Source organism: Oryx dammah, unplaced genomic scaffold, assembly GCF_014754425.2.
Source record: "Oryx dammah isolate SB20612 unplaced genomic scaffold, SCBI_Odam_1.1 HiC_scaffold_4, whole genome shotgun sequence".
Classification (NCBI taxonomy): domain Eukaryota; kingdom Metazoa; phylum Chordata; class Mammalia; order Artiodactyla; family Bovidae; genus Oryx; species Oryx dammah.
In genome coordinates this window covers 83,245,631-83,266,947 of record NW_024070188.1, presented here as the reverse complement: position 1 = coordinate 83,266,947, position 21,317 = coordinate 83,245,631, and the positions used below count along the sequence as shown (strand labels likewise).

Here is a 21,317-nt window from a genome sequence, read left to right as displayed (position 1 = left end):
ATAAAGTAGATGAACAAGAAGGTCCTACTGTATAGCATGTATCATATCAGAGAACTATATTTAAAATCATATTTGTATATGAATCACTTTGCTGTACACCAGAAACTAATACAACATTGTAAAATCAATTACATTTCAATAAAAAAAATGGCTTATTTGTAAAAAAAAAAAAAAAAAGAAAAGTAATTGGCTGTGAGGGATGGATACAGTTTTGAGCCTGGGTGGATTGAGAGGTTGATGATGGTGGCTGAGATGGGACATTCTAGAAAAGCAAATCTCTGCCTTTTGCATGGAGGGGTAGAAAGGACTGATTTGGTTTTGGATGTACAGAATTAGGAGGGCTAGGAGGACTGTCGATGATCACCTCCAACAAAGGCTTGGAGAGAAGCGGACATGCAGCTCCAAGGGTCTGGGGGCTTGAGGATAAGCATGTCATCCGAGGTGGGAGGCAAAGGATAACCAGGCTTTTCACCTCCCCGGCATTTTGCCTGCGTGTTGCCCTGCATGCTGAGCCTCTGGTCCTGTGGCTGTCAGGCGGCAGGAGTGCTCGGCCCTCCAACAGGGTGAGGTCACAGAGGGGACAGACTCTTTGCCTGGCCTGGCATGAAAGCTCAGTGGTCTCATGGCCTATCTGACCGCTTTTGGGTAATCCAAGATCGGACAGAAACAATTAAAATGAGGGCTTGCTTTCAAGGGAGATCCCCTCTCCTTCTGGAGGTGGACTTGACTCCTCTGAGATGCTGGAGAACCTTACTGGCTGCTCCTACTGTCCCCCTGTATACCTGCTGTATGTATAGGACCAGCTCATCTCTGCCCCCCCTTTCTTGGTGAGACTTTGGGCACCATGCCCCAGCTGGGGATCCCTCCTGATGAGACCTCACATGGACTCAGGTGGTCCTCCCATGTGACGCCTCACATGTGGTCATGGGTAACTCACACAGCCTGGTCCTGGCACACACTGGAGGTGGCCCAGCACAGCCCTGCTCCTTGGCCAAGGGGCCAGCTGGTCCAGCTTTTGCTGTCTGGATTTTCCAAGTGCCCATCAGAGCACTGTGCACTGGGTCCCCAGGTGTAACACTTAACAAGGGCTCAAGCCTCATCCCCAAGATGCGAGGTGAGGGAGGAGTTTGGGGAAGGGACCTCTAGCTACCTCTTTATTGCCTCTTTCATCCCAGAAGGTGGCAGAGCTCTGGCCAAAATAATATACTTTTATAAAATCCTTTTCCACCTGCACTCTTCGTCGAGAGTGAGTTGTTCAAGGATCATCTCACATTTCGTAGTGGCATCTATGTTCCCTCTCAGTCTGTTATAAAACTGAGTATCTTAGTGTCCCAGCCAAAGTTCCCATTCTAACACCTGGACTTGTGATTCCTTCTGAGACAAGAGCATCTCTGGAGACTTGTTAAAAAAGTCGGCAGGGCTCAGTGAAGCCTCCAGGGCTCCTGTGTTCCAAAGGACGTGACCACAGCCTGTCCTGAGAGACACCGAGCGCTGCTGTTTGCTCCTTGTCGCCGGGTCAGTGTGGGACAGGCGACACCGTTCCCTCTTCCCTCCAGACTGCATGCTCGGGACGGGCAGAGGCTACCGAGGCAAGAAGGCCACCACGGTGGCCGGCGTCCCCTGCCAGGAGTGGGCAGCCCAGGAGCCCCACCGACACAGCAGCTTCACTCCAGAGACAAACCCACAGGCGGGGCTGGAGAAAAACGTAAGAAACTTTGATTTGGACTCTATGTTGCCTTTTTTTGATCAGCCTTCGAAAACCTAATTGAACTTCTGCCCCAGAGAGGCTGCCTGACTGAGCGTTGGTGTGGGGTGGGGAGGGTTTGCCAGAGGGCTCAGGGGCCCGAACCTGTGATCTCACAGCTTCAGCGTGGGGGGTACAGTTAGCACGGCCTGCCAACCCCCTAGCTTCTTATCTTTTTCATTTGCGACACTTCCTGCCTGCTTTTGCCATGGCTGACCCACGGAGGGTGCCCGGGCCAGGGGAATAAGCAGTTCCCTGTTGGCTCAGATGGTAAAGCATCTGCCTGCAATGCGGGAGACCTGGGTTCAATCCCTGGGTTGGGAAGATCTCCTGGAGAAAGGAATGGCAACCCACTCCAGTACTCTTGCCTGGAGAATCCCACGGACGGAGGAGCCTGGTAGTCTCTAGTCCATGGGGTCGCAAAGAGTCGGACATGACTGAGCGACTTCACTTTCACTTTAAGCAACAATGAACAAGTCATTGGGCAGAAGACTGGCCTGAATGAGGGTCTGTCCCACGTCCACAGTCCTCTCTTGCTGGGTGGCTCTGGGCCCCACAGACACAGGCTGCAGGGGAGGCCCCTTTATATAATCTCCACCTCAAGAGCCCTCAGGGTCCTTCTCCAAGCTCCTTTTGAACAAGGAGACATGACCGATGGCATTCTATGAGTCAGAGGCTTCGTAAGCACCCTGAAATTGACTCTGCCCACTTCTCTGCCAAATAAACATGACCTTTCGTCTTCTAAGGACAGAAGTGAAATCGATGTCTGTGCCTTCTATCACCTTCTCTGCCATCCCCTGCCCCGGCATGCGCCCTCCCCCAGACACTTGCCTGTTTTTCCAGTACTGCCGTAATCCTGACGGTGATGTCAACGGGCCCTGGTGCTACACCACGAACCCAAGGAAACTTTTTGACTACTGTGACATCCCTCAGTGTGGTAAGCTGCTGTCTCTTTTGGAAGGAAATGGCTTTTATATAAATGCGGTGTCACCTGGTCTCCGATCTGCAAGACACAAGTTTGGGCCGAGCACTTCTGGGCAGGAGAGGGTCCCCTCTCTCCCAGAGCCCTCTTTTCATCCTGGGCCTCTTGAATCAGTCCTACTCGTGGTCCCCATTTTTAGGCACTCCCTTCCTCCAATACTTTAAATAAAATACATAAAACATCCTCCCCAAGAGCAAGTTCAGAGGTGATCTCTGTAGCCTCCAGGGGGTTCCACTGACCTCTCCAATGTCTGGGGCAGGATGCCTGAAAAACAAATTCAGAGTCACCCAAACGGGAAACTCTCTCCTTCAGCAGCTGAGAAGTAAGAAAGAAAACGGAGACAGCAGGAAATAGCTAAACATATAGCGTCTATTGTAAACCTTTATACTGTCACCCTCGGGGAAGGTGATGGCACCCCACTCCAGTACTCTTGCCTGAAAAATCCCATGGATGGAGGAGCCTGGTAGGCTGCAGTCCATGGAATCGCTAAGAGTCGGACACAACTGAGCAACTTCACTTTCACTTTTCACTTTCACTCATTGGAGAAGGAAATGGCAACCTACTCCAGTATTCTTGCCTGGAGAATCCCAGGGATGGGGGAGCCTGGTGGGCTGCCGTCTGTGGGGTCGCACAGAGTCGGACACGACTGAAGTGACTTAGCAGCAGCATACTGTCATCCTAAGAATTTAATGAAAAAAAAAAAAAGAAAAAAAAAGAATTTAATGAATGTGGCTCCTTACTAAGGCCCGACATTCCTCATCCTAAGATGACTATGCATTAGCCGTGCATTCGCCAGACAATGTAGAGAAAGCTTGCTCCAGTTCTTTCCTTGTTTCTCAGACTTTTCTGGGGAGTGAGAAGCTTGGATCACAGAAAGGGAAGTTGACCTTTGTTCTGAAAAGTCTGGGCTACAAGTCCAGGAATAGGTCTGGAGAACACCGCAAAGGGCTTTGATTCAGACCCCGTTTTACTCTCCGCTGACCCTCCGTCTTTGCAGAGGGATTCTGTCCTGATTCTTGATAAGCAGCCTGGACTTCTTTGCACAGCTTGATGGCTTGTGTTTGTGCCTGCCACGTAGGGGGACAGGCTGGAGGGAAGAAGGTGTGGCTTCAAGGTCACTGAAGTCCACGTCCAGAGGTGGTTTGGGAGGCAGCTTGGGCAAGGGGTTGAGAGCACGGAGCCACCCTCAGACTTTGCTTCGGGGCCGCTCGTGCCTAGAGCAGGGCAAGGAGGGCGAGGCCAGGGCGAAGAAAAGATTCTCCTTGGCCATAGTCACCGTGCTCCCTGGGCTGAGGGGGAGCATGTAGTGGACTGCTTCTCCACTGTGTTTTTTCTCAGTTCTCCAGACGCTGCCTCGGCGGACCCCCTACCCGAGGGTCCCCAGTGGGATTTGTGCCTCCCTTTCTGCTCCTCCCTCCCACCCTTCAGCTTTCTGGTACCCCCTCTGCCTCTTGGGGCACAGGCTCGCTGACTTGGACAGGGTGCCTATCTGGCTCAGTTGCCTATCACGCCATTCCTGCCCTGGCTCTACAGCTGTGCCAGGGAGTCATGCACCTCTGATGCCCACAGAAAGGGACCTACAGTAATATCCCAGGGGCAGCCCTCGGCCACCAGCAGACGCTACAGGCTTCTCGAGTGTCAGGAGGCTTGGGGATCCTTCTGCAGGAAATGGGTGTCAGCAAACAGACCACATGCTCTGATCACATGGCCACATCATGATGAAATTGGGGACCGCACACTGGGACAGTCCTTTCTCCATCCTTTCCTCTTTCATCCACCTCTAAGAACCTGGTTATTTTCCATCCTTGACTTGGGTGAGGGTACCAGAATTGTTCAGTTCAGCTCAGTCGCTCAGTCATGTCCGACTCCTTGCGACCCTATGGACTGCAGCACACCAAGCTTCCCTGTCCATCACCTACTCTCGGAGCTTACTCAAACATGCCCGTCGAGTCGGTGATACCATCCAACCATCTCATCCTCTGTCATCCCCATCTTATCCTGCCTTCTATCTTTCCCAGCATGAGTGTCTTTTCTAATGAGTCAGTTTTTCACATCAGGTGACCGAAGTATTGGAGCTTCAGCTTCAGCATCCGTCCTTCCAATAAATATGCAGGGTTGATCTCCTTTAGGATGGACTGGTTGGATCTCCTTGCCGTCCAAGGGACTCTCAAGAGTCTTCTCCAACACCACAGTTCAAAAGCATCGATTGTAGAAGAGGCCATTTCTTTCTTTCTTTTTTATATTTATTTGTCTGCACCAGGTCTTAGTGCAGGCATATAGGACCTAGTTCCCTGACCAGGGATCGAATCTGGGCTCCTGCATTGGGAGCGTGGAGTCTTAGACGCTGGACCACCCGGGAAATTCCAGGAGGCCATTTCCAGAGGTCTGCACCTGGAGGTTCATCTTACACCCCCTGGAGCATCTCTGGGGCCTCTGTTGAACCCTCCAATGTAACATCTTCCTACACACCCACCCATCAGAATGTAAAGATTACAAACCTCAGCTATTAATATTTCCTTTTTCCTGGTGCTTAGAGCAATGCCTGGCACTGCATGTATATATTTGGACACATATTTGCTCAATGAATAAATAAATGAATGAAATCTCAAATGATAGCTCCTCCAGTATGACAGGTCAGTGCTTAAAAGGGTGGCTCTCCCAGGTTAAGGGGACTTTTTGTGTGTATTTGTATTTTTTTTTTTTTTTGCTAATTTTATTTGATTTTTAAGAATGTGAAATCTCTTTGAGCTATGACTTTTTTAAAAAGGTTATTTTCATTTTTTTTCTTTTTTTAAAAAAGGATTTTTATTGCTCATTCCCTGGGAGATTTCCAAACTTTAGTTAAAATTTCCAAACTTTACATTGTAACTCCCATGGAAAACATCTTTAAATGAAAAAGTACCATTGATTTAACTTTTTAGGCTACATATAAACTTCTTTAGGCAACTCACTTGAAAAATTTGTGTAAATATTCTGTGTTATTAAAACAAATGGCACCATGCAAACTGCACAGAATAGCATAAGTAAAACAATTTGAAATCAGAACTACATTCTATTTAGCCCAGTATTCTGCTTCTCAATTTTAGCAAGGGCTTGTGTGGGTTTTCTCTTTAATATCAACCTCAAAAATTGAAAGATGCCCATTTAAAATATAATTTTATTTATTTATATTCATTTATTTTAAATTGCAAAATTTTGTTCGTTAACAACTCATTTCAATTCCACCAACACAAACAGTACAAATAATAAGTATTGTAATTTAAAATAAATAGAACTTAAGTTTTATTTTGAATAGTGAGACCAGGGTGCCATAATATCTGTGGTTGTTCTTTCCTTAGTCCATTTCTGTAAGTCCATTCTGTGTAAGGCACAGTAGGAGAAGTTAAGGTCAGTACTAGAAAGTAGGATTTGATTATACTGCATCCTTTAAAAAAAAAAAAAACTTCTATATATAGATTCTCAGAATAGGCCAAGACAGTTGGAAAGGTATTAAGAAAATTAAGGTTCCAGCTTCACCAGAGGATAAAAATCTCTTGGTTGATTAAGACTAAAACTTTTCTCCTTATAATATTTATTATTAACTATGACTTACGCTTCTATTTTTGAAGATCCTAAAGGGCTCCAGACAATGGAGAAGCATTTTATGAATACCTATGTACCCCCTGACCTGTTTTAGACATTAGCAAGTAACACTAACCAGAGATGGAGCACTACCTCAATCTCCAGGAACCCTGCAGGCCAGGTGGAGACAGAAAGCAGGTGGGAGACGAATAGAGAGGCTCGTGAATGGAAGTCATCCCTGAGGCGCTGGGTTAGTCTTGGGAAGCTTCCTGGAAGAGTGGTCCTGAAACTGGCCGAGAGAAAGCATTCAGTTCAGTTCAGTTCAGTTGCTCAGTCATGTCCGACTCTTTGCAACCCCATGAATTGCAGCACGCCAAGCCTCCCTGTCCATTGCCATTAGTTTAGCATAGTTATCCTTGCTAAACACATGCACACACACCCACACATACATGCACACACACAGATTCATAATTTAAAAATACCCTTATTGCCTTCCAATGGGGGTGACAATTATGGTTTTCAGCAAACTTTACATAGTTCTGATGATGGTGGTGGTTACGATGGGAGTAACGATACAGTCTCTAGATATACCACCTCAAATCAGAATAACAACTTGTGTCAGTTAAGCTCTTCTCCACAAAACTCTCATTCTAATGCCTAGCTCTTCCCAATTTATTTAATCACTTCCTTAAGAAAACAGTAAAATAGAAAAGCACTTATATTTTCTAGAAAGGAGACGGTTCTGTGTTGTCCACTACCACTTCTTGGAACTTAGAAAAAAAATATTCCAAGAGATGTTTATGAGTTTCCTATTTAGTTTGAGTTTGGGGATGTGAAAAGTTCAGTGTGTCGACGAGTCATGACTTCATCATGAGTTGCTCTCTTTCACGTCTTCAAATGCAAATCTTCCCACGTTGTGCCACAGAGTCCTCACTCGACTGTGGAAAGCCCAAGGTGGAGCCGAAGAAATGTCCTGCAAGGGTTGTAGGTGGGTGTGTGGCCAGACCACACTCTTGGCCCTGGCAAGTCAGCCTTCGAAAAAGGTAACACTATTTCCAGAAATGATTTATTCCATCCTTCTGGGTAAGTTCTGCAAAACCTTGGGGTTGACATATATACATATGTATATGACATATATACACTACTGTGTATAAAGCAGATAACTAATGAGAACTATTGTACAGCTCAGGGAACTCTCTACTCCACGCTCTGTGGTAACCTAAACGGCAAAGCAATCCAAACGGGAGGGGCTATCTGTATATGTATTGATAGATCTGTATATGTATACACATATGTATATGTGTAACTGATTCACTTTGCTGCATAGCAGAAACTAGCACAACACTGCAAAGGAACTATACTCCAATGAAAATTAAACAGAAAACCTTTCTGCATTCAACTAAATCCACATACCGCCAGTATCCGGTTATACTCCATTTATCGTTATAAAATATAATGTAATAAAATATTGGCTATGGCCCCTATGTTGTACAATATATCCTTGTGGCTTATTTTGTAACTAATAGTTTCTACCTCTTAATGCCCTACCCCTGTACGGCCCCTCCCCTCTCCCCACTGGTAACCAAAAGTTCCTTCTCTGTATCTGTGAGTCTGCTTCTTTTTTAAAATGTTCTTTTCTATGTTATTTAATCTGAAAATGATTTGAAATTAGAATCTTTTTTTTTTTTGATCTGGGTAGCTGTCATCAGAATTGTTAAATGTAGCAATTTACACTAAGTTCCAATACTGCTGGAAACGTATGATGTCGAGGGTTTATTATAGATACCCACTGTGGCTTTGTAAAATGAAGAGAAAGGGATATTTTTAGAAATGAGACACCTCGTGGGGGAGGGTAAAGATAAAATTCTCTATAATATTAAATCACAGATGCAGAGTCTTTTTCCCTTCCTTCCATCAACAGTTTTGTGAACCACTGATTTTAATCAAAAGATGCTCACCCGTATCAAAAACACCCCTTCTTCCGTGGAGGGTAGCCATAGCTGAGGCGTGATCATCCCCATCCTCCAGGACCCAGACGGTTCTGGTGATCTTTGACTGGTGTTCGCCTTTGGTCAGCCCCTTTTCCTGGGTGTCCCATTCAAAGCACACACGGAAAACACGCTCATCCGCCTGTTGATGCTTCCTCGGCGCAAGGCTGCACCAGTGCGCATGCGCCCAGCCGCGGCCGCGATGGTCTTTCTTCCGTTCGCGGGTGAGGTGCTGCTCCGGTCCGTTTCCCTCTGTGGCTGCGTTGGCTGTTCTTGTCTTTGCCTTATCACGTGGTGACTGCTTGCGATACCTGATCCTGCGATACTGCTTTCCCTTTTGCCTGGTCCTTCTTTCCCAAGCTGCGCTGGGGTTTGTTTCCTGGTTGATAGTTGCCTTGCTGGCTCCCATTCATTTGCATCTGTGGCTCTTCCATTATGAAGGTCTTCAGAGCGGCTCATGTAAGTTTTAGGAGCTATGTCGCACTCCAGCAGTTCTATTTCGTGAATGATTTAGAAGACGTTTCCCCCTCCCCAAAGCGAACTTTCTCAAATAGCATGAGCAGATGCCCTGGAATCACGGGCCACTCAGGATCCCATTTGGCACCCTGAGGAATGACTGGTCAGGCCTTACACAGATCTCCAAAAGACACGGAAGAGGCCTCAGCGGGCTGCAGTCCAGGGGCAAAGGGCCTCCTGTTGGTGCCACGCCGCTTTGCTCCCCTGTGGACAGGCCTGGCCTGAGCCCCAGCCCCACCCCACCCCGCACCCTGAGTGGTGGGGTGACCTCCGGAGGACCCACTCACTGCAGGAAGCTCAAAACTCCTGCCATCCTTGCCGCCACCTCATCCTTTGAGAACATTAATGACCTCGAAGCAGAGTGAGCACCACTTTCGGACTTTCTGTAGAATTAAATCATCAGATTTAACTAAAATCCTGGCACTTTTTCCTTCCAGATTGAGAGAGCACTTCTGCGGAGGAACTCTAATATCCCCAGAGTGGGTGCTGACTGCTGCCCACTGCCTGGACAGGTATGTGTTAGGGGACCCCAGACGCGAAGACTCCCTTGTCTTCAAGGCTCCCTGCCTCCTTTTCTTCATCTTCTCCCTCCCCTCTCTCCTCCCTTGTTGCCTTCCCTTTCCTCCTTCCTTCCATGGCTGTGACGCTGGGGATGGGGCTGGGGGGTGGGGGGTGGATGTGAAGGGCAGAATTGCCAGGGCTGCTGGATGGGAGAGGAGGGGGTGTTTCTGGAGAGAAACGAAGAAGGCAGACCCAGTCTGGCAGGTTGCAGGAGGATTGACAGCAAGACAGAGCCTTTCGCCACGAGGGGCGTTGGTCTCCCCAGGCTCCCCAACCTGGTGTCTGCCCTGCGCCAACCTCAGTGTTGGTTTTATTCTTCCTCTGTGGTCTGACAACCTTCGTTAACTGCCAGGTTCAGGAAGACCATGAAGTTGTTTCTTGCCATTCAGAGGCCTCCGAGTGTAGGTAGCTGAGCAGGGAGGAGACGCGGTGTTTATGGCTCCAAAGGGCTGGCCCCTATTTTGCTGCTAATGCGGATGTCTTCTCTAGCACTTTAGGGTCGTCATTGCACACGGTCATCCTGGGTGCACACTACGAGACAGCCCGGGAATCGAGTGTCCAGGAAATAGCAGTGTCCAGGCTGTTCCGGGGGCCCTCTCGGGCGGACATTGCCTTACTCAAGCTGAGCAGGTACCGGTTTGCCCATGACGTTCACCTTGTAAGCCCTGAGAACTTTTGCTCGTGGCTGGATTTACGAGCCGTAACAGTTATGTGGGGCTGGCACCAGCTAGGACCCCAAAGGCATCAGGCTTTGGGAAGAGCATTGACCTTCAAGTGAGGAAACCTGGGCTCAGCCCTGCTCGCCTGCTACAGGGGCTGGGTGAGGATGGAGGTGGGCGGAGGGGAGAATGCAGGTGACAGCTGAGGGGTGTTCTTCCCATGGGGTCATGACGGAGGCCTCAGGACTCAGTTTCCTCATGTGGAAAGAGTGTGTTGAAACGTGAGGCACAGGTTATCCCTACAATTCTCTCACTTAATAAATTCCCCTGGGGCTTCCCTGCTGGCTCAGACAGTAAAGCCTCTGCCTGCAATGTGGGAGACCTGGGTTCAGTCCCTGGGTTGGAAAGATCCCCTGGAGAAGGAAATGGCACCCTACTCCAGTACCCTTGCCTGGAAAATCCCATGGACGGAGGAGCCTGGTGGGCTACAGTCCACGGGGTCGCAAAGAGTCGGACACGACTGAACGCCTTCACTTTCAATAAGTTCCCCAGTCAGCTAGTATACATTCATAATCAGAGAATTATTCAGTTATTCCAGGTTGACATTCTCTTTTCAACATAATAATATGCTTGGGGGAATCAAATGTGATTATGTATGTCAAAGCACTTTTAACAAGCAAGGCAGTGCACATACACACTCACGATTCACAAGAGCACATTCATCTTCCTGCCCCTGGTTTTGCGTTTCCTGTTGAATGGGTGTTTTATTAAGTCTGACAAAATGATACCCCCCCTTTTTTTTTCTGTCACTTAAAAGTTAGTGGTATTTGGAAACAGTTCTCAAGAGAGTGAGCTAAATAAAGAGACAGCTATTTCGAGAACAGTCACAAGATGGACAGCCAAAATGGTGGGCTGGTGGGTCCCAGGTGACGGGGCAGTAGTGACTGTGAGGAGGACGGCCAGGCCAGTGTGTGGCCAGCAGTCAAGGGTCTGAGGGGGGCTCTCTGGGTCCGGGCAGAAACACGTCACGCCTTTCCTGGGTCAATCCACTGAGGAGTGACCTCCCTCCTAGAAAGGGAAAACAGGGCCTTCTCAGCTTAGCCAGCTTCTTTCTTCACGGTCCCCTGGGCCGTCAGGAAGCTCTGCTCCTCAAACAAGTGATCTAGCAAATGTGGGGTTCTGGACGTGTTCTCTGAGAGACTATGCTTATGCTTCTGGGGACCCACCCTCAGGCCGCCCCCACACCCCAGGAGGCTCAGTCTTCAGCATTCCATGAGAGCAGCCTATACGTGAGCGTGCACCGCTCCTTGTGAGAGGCGGGGGCTCTTCTGGTGACCCCAAGAGGATGGTGGTGGTTCAGCCGCTCAGTCATGTCCGACTCTTTGAAACCCCATGGACTGTAGCCCACCAGGCTCCTCTGTCCATGGGTTTTCCCAGGCAAGAACGCTGGAGTGGGGTGCTATTTCCCCTTCCAGGGGATCTTCCCCACCCAGGGGCTGAACTTGCATCTCCTGCAGTGAGGGCCAATTCTTTACCGCCTGGGAAGCGCTCCTAAGATAGAATCAAGTCTAAAAAAAATCAAAGTTCTGATGTTTGATTCTCTGGAATTCTAAGGCATGCAAAAGTTTATAAAGAAAAACAACATGCTACTTTGTTTATGCAAGGTGATTACTTCCAATCCTCTTTCATTTGTGGTCTTGCGTTGTATCGGATTCTTATAGCCATGGTGTTGTGACATTTATGGGTGAGGAAACTGAGGACCCCAAAAATGGGACAGCTTGCTCCTGGTGACACAAGGCACTTGCTATTTTTAAAGCCCTGTATTTCAGCTGGATGGTGCACCTACTGATTGAAGCCCTATTAACTTGCTGTAAAAGTGTGCATGGTATAAAGTTCCCATAGTGCCAGAATAGACAAGAAAAGTCCTTGTCATCTCTGCTCCCACCTCCGGTTTCTTGTCCACAACTGGTGCCTTTGAAATAAAACGTTCTATTTGTTTAACTCGTAAGATACTATAGGCAAATGTGAAGGTGAACAGTTGTTTTCAGCTGGTCAGTGAAGCAAGGAAATACCAGCTGGGAGGGCTCTGGGGCTGAGGCAGGTGGCATCCTATTGTGGGTAACCAACCAGTGACTTCCCAGGTGGCTCAGATGGTAAAGAATCTGCCTGCAGTGCAGGAGACCTGGATTCGATACCTGGGTCGGGAAGATCCCCTGGAGAAGGAAATGGCAACCCACTCCAGTATTCTTGCCTGGAGCATCCCATGGACAGAGGAGCCTGGCGGGCTACAGTCCATGGGGTTGTGAAGAGTCAGACATGACTGAACAACCATCACTTTTACATTTTCATCCAGTGAATGGCAGAAGCCTCCCAGCCCAGCAGTCAAATGCAACTTTCAATGTTTTCCTTTCAGCCCTGCCATCATCACAGATGAGGTGATCCCAGCTTGTCTGCCATCCCCGAATTACGTGGTCGCAGACCGGACAGTATGTTACATCACTGGCTGGGGAGAAACCCAAGGTAAGATAAATTTCATGACTCACGTGATAAACTGCTTCTGACCTGCAGCCTACGTGAGAAAATGGGCATGTGTGCCAATTTCTACCGGTGAATGAGGTCCACTCCCTTCCTGACTGTCTGGGCACCTGCCCGGTCTCCATAATTGGCCAACCGTGGACACGGATGAGGGGAGGGTTAGTGTTTCCTTGAGACTCTCAGCCCATAAATCCAATGCTAATACTGTCTCCTCAGCTAAGTAGGGTTTTGACACAGCTGCAGATTAAGGGTGTTAGATTATTTACGTGAGCTTAACCACATGGAGTTCTTAAACATAGTGAGTCAACAACAAAATGATAGTTCAACCCGTCTCCCCAAATACCCACACAGTCTGTGTCTGTGTGGAGAAGCTGTTGGGGGCGGGCAGACTGACAGCTGGGGGCAGAAAGAAAGGTCCCAGTTCTAGGAAGGCGTTTGGCCTTGGTGAACGGGGTGAAGACCAAGAGGGGATGTTCCTGCAAAATCCTGGATCAGCATTCGAACTATAATTTGGGGATCCCGGCTTCCCTTTGCAGTTTGTCCTGCATTATATTATAACACAAATTATTATTATATCCTTCAGAACTGGCCCTAGGAACATTATGAGGATGTCTTAGATCTCTGCCTCACTTTTTGGAAGTGCTGGTGGAGGACATCAGAGCGGAAGTCAGGAGCCCTGGAACGTAATTCTGCCTCTGCCACTGGCTAGGGAGAAGGGACCAGTCACCTTGCCTCTTGGTACCATTTGGCATCTAAAGCCTCATCCATAAAATCCGTGTTTTCAAATGATGTTCCGCGTGTTAGCCTCAGTTTTCTCATGTGTATAAGGTCATTGTGCTGATAAAGATAACATATATGAAGAGCTCAGTGCTTTGCAGATGGGATTTTAGCAGCTCCTGTGCTTCTTGTCCAACCACAATCACCATCACCATCTCACATCATCACTGTCGTTATCACCACCATCGCCATGGACACCACCTTCACCATCAGCATCACGGTCAACCCCCAACCCTCCCCATCATCCTCACGGTCACCGTCATCAGGAGACATCTCCTAACGCATGTGCAGCTGAGCCCTCTAGGTCACCCTTAGCCTCAGGCTCTCAGCCATGCCATCCCTATTGTGGCCACAGGATGGCAGCACCTCTGCACACTTCTGGTCAATTAGAGAATTTGTCCCTCGCATCACGATGTCTGTCTTGCTCAGAATGCAGATGTCAGAGCAGGACACTTTTAAACTAATTTTCAGCAAAAATTTTTTGAGAAGGCTTCACCATCCACAAATCTACTCAATTCAAACAATACATCCTGTGGTTAGGACCTTCCTCCCCTGCTGTACCAGCACTGGGACTCGCCCCTCTTTGTCAAACAGTGGTCCTCTTACGAGCTCCTGTCAACTCCAGTGTGAGTTTTCTGAACGCAAGACAATTTTCCAAGTTTGTTCAAAGTCTTTGGAGAGATAGTACCTTATTTCTTGGCTGTTTCATGCTGGCAAAGCAAAGACTTTGTAAAACTCGTGAAAGCTGGGCTTGCAAAGTCGGAAAACTGGATTCTTTGTGAAAACACTGAGGCATACCTGGGTGTGTCCATCTGGAGAAACATCATTTCTTCTTGTGATTGTGCAAGGGTCTGTTTCCACCTGCCAAAGTAAAACAGTAATTTTTCTTACGCACAAAAAGGAAATACAGTGGGGAAGACAAGTGCATGGAAGTGTCCCTAATTGGAAAAGGAATGTAAATTTACTTTTTAAACTATTTTGACAAGTACAATTCAGAGGCATTTAATATATTCACACTGTTGAACAACCATCACCGCTATTTACAGAAATCTTTAGTTTAGTTCAGTTCAGTTCAGTTGCTCAGTCGTGTCTGACTCTTTGCAACCCCATGAATTGCAGCACGCCAGGCCTCCCTGTCCATCACCAAGTCCCGGAGTTTACTCAGACTCATGTCCATCGAGTCAGTGATACCATCCAACCATCTCATCCTCTGCCGTCCCCTTCTCCTCCTGCCATCAATCTTTCCCAGCATCAGGGTCTTTTCAAATGAGTCAGTTCTTCGCATCAGGTGGCCAAAGGATTGAAGCTTAAGCTTCAGCATCAGTCCTTCCAATGAATATTCAGGACTGATTTCCTTTAGGATGGACTGGTTGGATCTCCTTGGAGTCCAAGGGACAGAAATCTTGCTTCAGCCCAAAAGGAAATCCCAAGTCCATTAGGTAGTCACTCCCCACTCAGATATTAATTATAAAGATGAATTATAAAATACTCACTCTAAAGATGATTCAAGTCCTTACTATGTAATGTTGTGTGAAAAAAAAATGTGCAATATGATGGAAGGTACAAGAAACATGAAAATCCTGGAAGAGAATATGTAAAATGGATACAGTGGCACGAGTATTTCTGTCTGTCATATATTAAAAATAAATTTCTCTATAGTTTGGAAAAACAAGCACCAGATTAACTAGGTCGTGGGAACATGAAACCTTATGTAATATTTATACTTTCAAGGGTCAGAAAAAAAAGAATTCCAGTAGTTTTGGGAACTGACTCCTTGTCTTATGCAACCTCATGTATAAACCAGAGACCTATCGTTCTTGCTCTACTGTTCTGGAAGTTCCCGTGTGGACAGGGTTCGGATCCAGTAACGCTTTCTTTCATCTTTCTCAATGCAGGCACTTCCGGTGAGGGCCGCCTGAAGGAAGTGCGGCTGCCCGTGATCGAGAACAAAGTGTGTAATCGCTTGGAGTATCTCAACGGGAGGGTCAAGTCCACGGAGCTGTGTGCCGGTGATCTGGCTGGAGGAAGCGACAGCTGCCAGGTAAGAAAAGACGAGAGAGATCAGCGCTCGTCTTGCGCCGGCCTCCCTCAGCCCCTTGGATGTTTCAGCCCCAAAGCAGCAAATTTGAGCAGGATTTGTCAGTCGGAGGTCACCGTCTAAACCTTGCCCAGAAACCTTTAACGCATGTCTCTGATGACTGACTCAGATCATCAAGGGTGATTTCTCGACCCTCGAGTTCCAGGCTGGTTGTAAGGGCATAGCCACATCGTGGTCATGGCCCCCACCCCTCTGGGAGGATGCTGGCGGGTAGGACCTTTGCAGGAGGGAAGGGAGGTCGGTATAAGACAAAGGCCCCGTGCACCCTCTTTACAATTGTTCTTGGGGTTACCCTCCCTAAAAGAAACCCCCCAAAATTTGAAGGGATGAGTACAGTTCTCATAAAGGATTTCCCGCCCCCCAGAAACACTAAATGGTATGGTTTTGTTGAATATACTTTGCTAAGTAGTGAAGCACCGCAGATGTTCAAATAATATGTTAGTAAGGAAAGTGAAAGTCACTCAGTCGTGTCCGACTCTTTGCTACCCTGTGGACTACATAGTCCATGAATTCTCCAGGCCAGAATACTGGAGTGGGTAGCCTTTCCCTTCTCCAAGGGATCTTCCCAACCCAGGGATTGAACCCAGGTCTGCCGCATTGCAGGCAGATTCTTTACCAGCTGAGCCACAGGGGAAGCCTGTTAGTAAGGAAAGTGAAGTGAAGTCACTCAGTCGTGTCTGACTCTTTGTGACCTCGTGGACTGTAGCCTACCAGGCTCCTCCATCTGTGGGATTCTCCAGGCAAGGGTACTGGAGTGGGTTGCCATTTCCTTCTCCAGGGGATCTTCCCGACCCAGGGATCGAACCCGGGTCTCCCGCATTGCAGGCAGACTCTTTATCCTCTGAGCCACCAAGGAAGCCTCTGGTTAGTAAGGAAAGGAATGTTCAAATACTGGGGAAACGTACGTTTAGGTAATGGAAGGATGATATCCCATAATGAAAGGAGAGATGCTTAGTCCTCTTACCGCTTCCCCTCCCTCTGTACAGGGTGACAGCGGCGGGCCTCTGGTCTGCTTTGAGAAGGACAAATACATTCTGCAAGGAGTCACTTCTTGGGGTCTTGGCTGTGCACGCCCCAATAAGCCTGGTGTGTATGTTCGTGTTTCTACCTACGTTCCTTGGATTGAAGACATTATGAGAAGGTATTAATTAGATGGGAGACAGTGACGCACCAACGGTTCTAGAAGCTGGAACGTGGGTAGGGAATTTAGCATACTCAGAAATAATTGACAGTAATCCAACCAAGTAAGACACTGTCCTTAGCTGCCATCTTCTGCCAAACCTCAACATTTTTTTTGTGTGATGTTGTGAATAACATGTTCCTGACTGTGGACTGCTGGATTCTATAATAACAAGGCAATACAGCTATGACATTTGTTGAAAATAAACTTGGTACTTCTTTTGATTTAACTCTGATCTTCTTTCTTTTCATGTTCTTCGTCCATCCTACCAATTATAAATAATATAGCTCTTACAGACCTGAAAGGTTTTGTTCTTCCTCATAAGGAATTGAGTACCAAGAAGCCTGTAAGCTCAATAGAGAAATCCTAGTAAGTCACCCGTATATTTACCTTGACAATGAAGGATGCCTTGACATATATCTTTAATGTCTTTATTTTTGGCACTGGGATGAATGTGTTCAAAGCTGCAACATGGGGAATCATGAGAACAAATTCTACCTTGGGAATAAAATCTGTTACTGACAGCTTGGCTCAAGCCTGGCACAGAAGACCCTGGGCAGAGAGTTGGAAACCAGGCAATGGAAATGTCATAACTCCAGACCAGCGAAGAGTGTGAGTGTTATTTTGGGCCACACATGGGTCTAGGAATGGTGCCAAGAGCCTGGGAAGGAGCAGCAAACACATACTGAAGGTGGACCACCTAATTTCCATCAGTAATTGGCTGCCTGGGTACATGGTATACTCTGTCACATGGGAAGCGTGTTTTACAGCAACGCATGTTCAGAAAGAAGAGAACAGATGAAAACGGATTTTTATTGACAATTTATGTATACTTTTTATTGTTATCAGAATTCAAATGTCAACTCAAAATACAGTTCCAAGGTGATAATACAAGGAACAATAGTCATCTCGTAGCAAAGAGATGGAAAGGAAGCAAAAACACCAGTGTGTATGAACAAAGGGTGAATGTAGGTAGCATCGTGTTCTTGGAGAATGTGTTTATTTCACTGAAAACCAGAACACTCACGTTCAATGCTGATGTGCTTTAAGGCTTAAAAGCTTATTTTACAATCAGCACGTACACCGAACATGTTCTCACATGTTCCTATAGAAAATTTTCTTCCTCACTGGCAAAATTACCCTTTGGCTCCACTTTTACCGGCCCACCCAAAATAACTCATTAAACAAGTTTTGCATGAGATACATACTGAATCTGAAAATATAACAAATATAACACATAAAGCAGACCATCATAAAGACAGCATTCTTTGTGTTTAAACTCCACATATTGAATGTCTCAGAAACAAAAAAGAAAGATCAAGTTGCTTTTTAGTACTTCTAAAATCATCTGTACTTCTGCTAATTCTTCTAAACATGGCTAGAACTGACCTTTCTTTTACACTGAAATGTAAGCTTCTCCCCAAGACAGGTTAAAATTGTCAAGATGAATGAAATCTGCCCATAGTTTTCACTCTTGACCGTGGGCACCATCATAGAACTGAACTTATATATAAGACAAGTATCCCTTTATGATTAAAATCGTAAGACCCATGAAATCACAATCCATGGGTTTCATCAGTAAAAAACCGAATAGGTGGCTCTCAGTGTCTACTACAGGAGAACCAAGATTATCCTGACTCATCTCTCAGGACCAAATCTGATTTTATAAACAATACAGCCGAATCCTCAGCTTGCACAGATTTGTTCTTCTGGAACGAGACCTGAACGTGGCTGCAAACCCAGGTGCTCCAGGAGCTTATGGCGCTCCAGGTACTGAGAGAGAAAGGCTCAGAGTCATATGACCCGAGGTCCTTGATTCAGCTTCTTTAACAGGCTTCCCGAATCTTCCTCCACCCTGGAATCTTCAGAACATTTAGTTCAGAGCCTCAGTTTCTGCATCAGATTTGATGAGCCCATTTCTGTACACTTTCCTCAGATCCTTGGTTTGCACACCCTGCCTTCTTGATGGAGCCGTCATGAGAACGAAGTGGGGCTTTTCTTGTCTCGCTGTAACTCAGTGGGTCAGAGACTTTGCCCCATTGTGAGAAAAAGACCTCAGGAGAAGCTGTGCACGCAATGGGCTCTTGGCTCTCCCAGCCACATGTTACATGTTCCCAGAAACTTTGACAGCACAATATGTCCTGATTCATCCAACATTATATAAAAATACTCTGGATAGTTTGACTGTCTTTATAAAGTATTAAAAACACTTGAAGCTGCAGCGCTGAAATGGATACACACGTCTCTGCAAGGCACATCAGTTCCTTGGTGGGGACCAGCCTGAATAGCTCCTTCCTTGCATCTTTGGCAGGAGCCTCAAAGGTGAGAGCTTGAAACCTGGGGTTTCTTTTTCCTGCCACACTTACAGGAATGTGGACTAACAAAACAAAGGAGAAAAGAGAACTCAATGAAAGATTATACAACTAGTGATGAGGAAGTCTTTATTACTATTCAATATCATAGTTGGTTTTGATCAAATACACTCAAGCATAACTGCTCATAAAAACCTGCCTTGAAAGGAACAATGAACTATTTCCAACCTCACTTTTTACCTGCTCTCAGACCCTAGGCAGGAGTTAATTAGCATATATAAATTCTTTATGACTTTCTACCCTGTAACAGATGGTTTGGAAATGAGCTGCTGAAGTGACCAAAAGAAAGGAGAAATTAAAAAATGATTAAGTGCTGTTTTAGAGGGGAAAATGATAACAAGTTTCAGTAACTGGGGCTAAGTAGTTTTCTTTTCCCCCCACAAGTAACTACGTAATGCAATCACTGTGCTTAACTTATAGAACTGTAGAGCAGACTTGGATTAGGTGTTTTTTCAAGGGTAGGGACTAGGCATAATTAACTTACCCAATTTTTATTATGAAACACAAACACAGAAAAAATTAGAAATTCATGTAAGTTGAATTTTTGTTGGGCTAATTCTTCCTGTTTATATGTCGGTTGAATATTAATTTTCCCTGCACACCATCCAGATGGCCTTCTCATCTCCAAAGCTCCATCTCTTCAAATTGTTTAATTTTATTTTTAACATGATTGAATTGGCAGAAGTGTGTGTGTGTGTGTGTGTGTGTGTGTGTGTGTGCGCGCGCGCGCGCGCGCACATGCGTTCAGTCATGTCCGACTCTTCGCAGCCCCATTGACTGTAGCCCACCAGACTCTTCTGTCCATGGGTTTCCCAGGCAAGAATACTGGAGTGGGTTGCTGTTTCCTACTCCAGGGGACCTTCCCAACCCAGGGATCAAACTTGAGTCTCTTATGTCTCCTGCACTGGCAGGAGGGTTCTTGATCACTAGTGCCACCTCAAATGACCCCCCCTCTCCCTCCACGCTATTCCTGATGAGTTTGAAAATCTAACCTCTGACTGGTTTGGGGATCAAGAACGGGTATGCCACTCTCAGTGTGGAAATGAGTGGCAGTAAGTGGAGTCGAGTCAAAAGGAAGAATGCAGTCCCTCTGGTGGAGTGTTGGCACAAAGGGCCTTCACCACGAGGATGGCGGGTGTGCAGAAAAGGACTCTGCAGCACTGAGACGCGGACGTCTTAAAACTCCAACGGAACGTCACAGGCTTGTGCATTCAACAGTCGGCGCTGAACTCCTCCTCACGTTCAACCCTGTGATCCTGGCTGGGACGCGCCCGGAACAGACCCTTTAGGGCCTGAGAAGTTGCCTTTGAAGTCTGGATGTCTTATTCGAAGATGATCCTGTCCCCTTTCCCACCATTTCACCCGCCCCATCTAACCTTCGATATTCTCCTCTCCTTCCGGCTTCTAGCATGACTGCGATTGGAGGGAGAGGACTGGATCGCTGCCACGCTGACCTGGCCCCAGTACCCTGACACAAGCCAAATCATTGTCTGTGATGCCACAGCCAGCAGAATGTTTACCCTTTCTGGATAAAGCAAGACCTTCCCGTGGTGTAATTCTCAAAAGGCCAGTTTTATTAATAATACCGTTTATACATTTCTTAATTTTGGTTTATAAACTGGCAGGATCTTAAAGAAAATCTCCCAGCTCACCTCAACCTTCAAGTTGTATTAGTAGTACTGTTACTTGCTCAGTCACGTCCGACTCTTTGTGACCCATGGACTGTAGCCCACCAGCCTCCTCTTGTCCATAGAATTCTCCAGGCAAGAATACTGGAGTGGGTAGCCATTCCCTTCTCCAGGGGATCTTCCTGACCTAGGGATCGAATCTGGGTCTCCCGCATTGCAGGCAGATTCTTTACCATCTGAGTCACCACGGAAGCCCCAAGTAGCATTATTTTAGGGTAAAACCTAGGTAGAGCTTTGGTTGAGGCTAAGCCATTAGCTATCAGTGTACTTAGAAACAAGCATAAGCATCTGATTGAGTTACTTCATGGGACAAATGTCTACCTGTCCTCTGATTGGCTGGTCCTGTTAGAAGTCAGCTGGTGTGTTGATTTCAGTACACTGCTAAGGTTTTCTTAAGAAAGTTCTGAGATGATTCGTCAGTGTGGTTCTTCAGAATAGCATCAGGAAATAGGACAATGAAATCAATGTATATGTTTTAAAGTCTGGTTGAAATACTTGTAAGACACTTAGCAATGGTTGCCCATCTCCAGAGAGGGCGATGCCCCTGCTGCTGAGTCACCTCAGTCGTGTCCGACTCTGTGCGACCCCATAGACGGCAGCCCCCCAGGCTCCCCCGTCCCTGGGGTTCTCCAGGCAAGAACACTGGAGTGGGTTGC

At 46.9% G+C, this 21,317-nt stretch overlaps 2 protein-coding genes across 3 annotated transcripts in view; one reads left to right on the top strand and one right to left on the bottom strand.

Annotated features, from left to right (window-relative positions):
* Positions 1-16,830, top strand: part of PLG (plasminogen) — a 46,061-nt gene extending 29,231 nt beyond the window's left edge. Inside the window, exons 12-19 of one of the 2 annotated variants that reach the window (XM_040238930.1) lie at positions 1,557-1,705; positions 2,588-2,681; positions 7,213-7,330; positions 9,229-9,303; positions 9,842-9,982; positions 12,425-12,531; positions 15,219-15,364; positions 16,408-16,830. In XM_040238930.1, coding sequence (XP_040094864.1) covers positions 1,557-1,705; positions 2,588-2,681; positions 7,213-7,330; positions 9,229-9,303; positions 9,842-9,982; positions 12,425-12,531; positions 15,219-15,364; positions 16,408-16,569 — 992 coding nt within the window. In that variant the 3' untranslated portion in view covers positions 16,570-16,830. The remainder of the gene's footprint in view (positions 1-1,556; positions 1,706-2,587; positions 2,682-7,212; positions 7,331-9,228; positions 9,304-9,841; positions 9,983-12,424; positions 12,532-15,218; positions 15,365-16,407) is intronic. The other variant, XM_040238931.1, reaches the window with a different exon arrangement.
* A 579-nt stretch (positions 16,831-17,409) lies between these two features.
* Positions 17,410-21,317, bottom strand: part of SLC22A3 (solute carrier family 22 member 3) — a 99,971-nt gene continuing 96,063 nt past the window's right edge. The window contains exon 11 of the mRNA XM_040238932.1: positions 17,410-18,978. Within this exon, the coding sequence (XP_040094866.1) occupies positions 18,918-18,978 (61 nt within the window). The 3' untranslated portion in view covers positions 17,410-18,917. The remainder of the gene's footprint in view (positions 18,979-21,317) is intronic.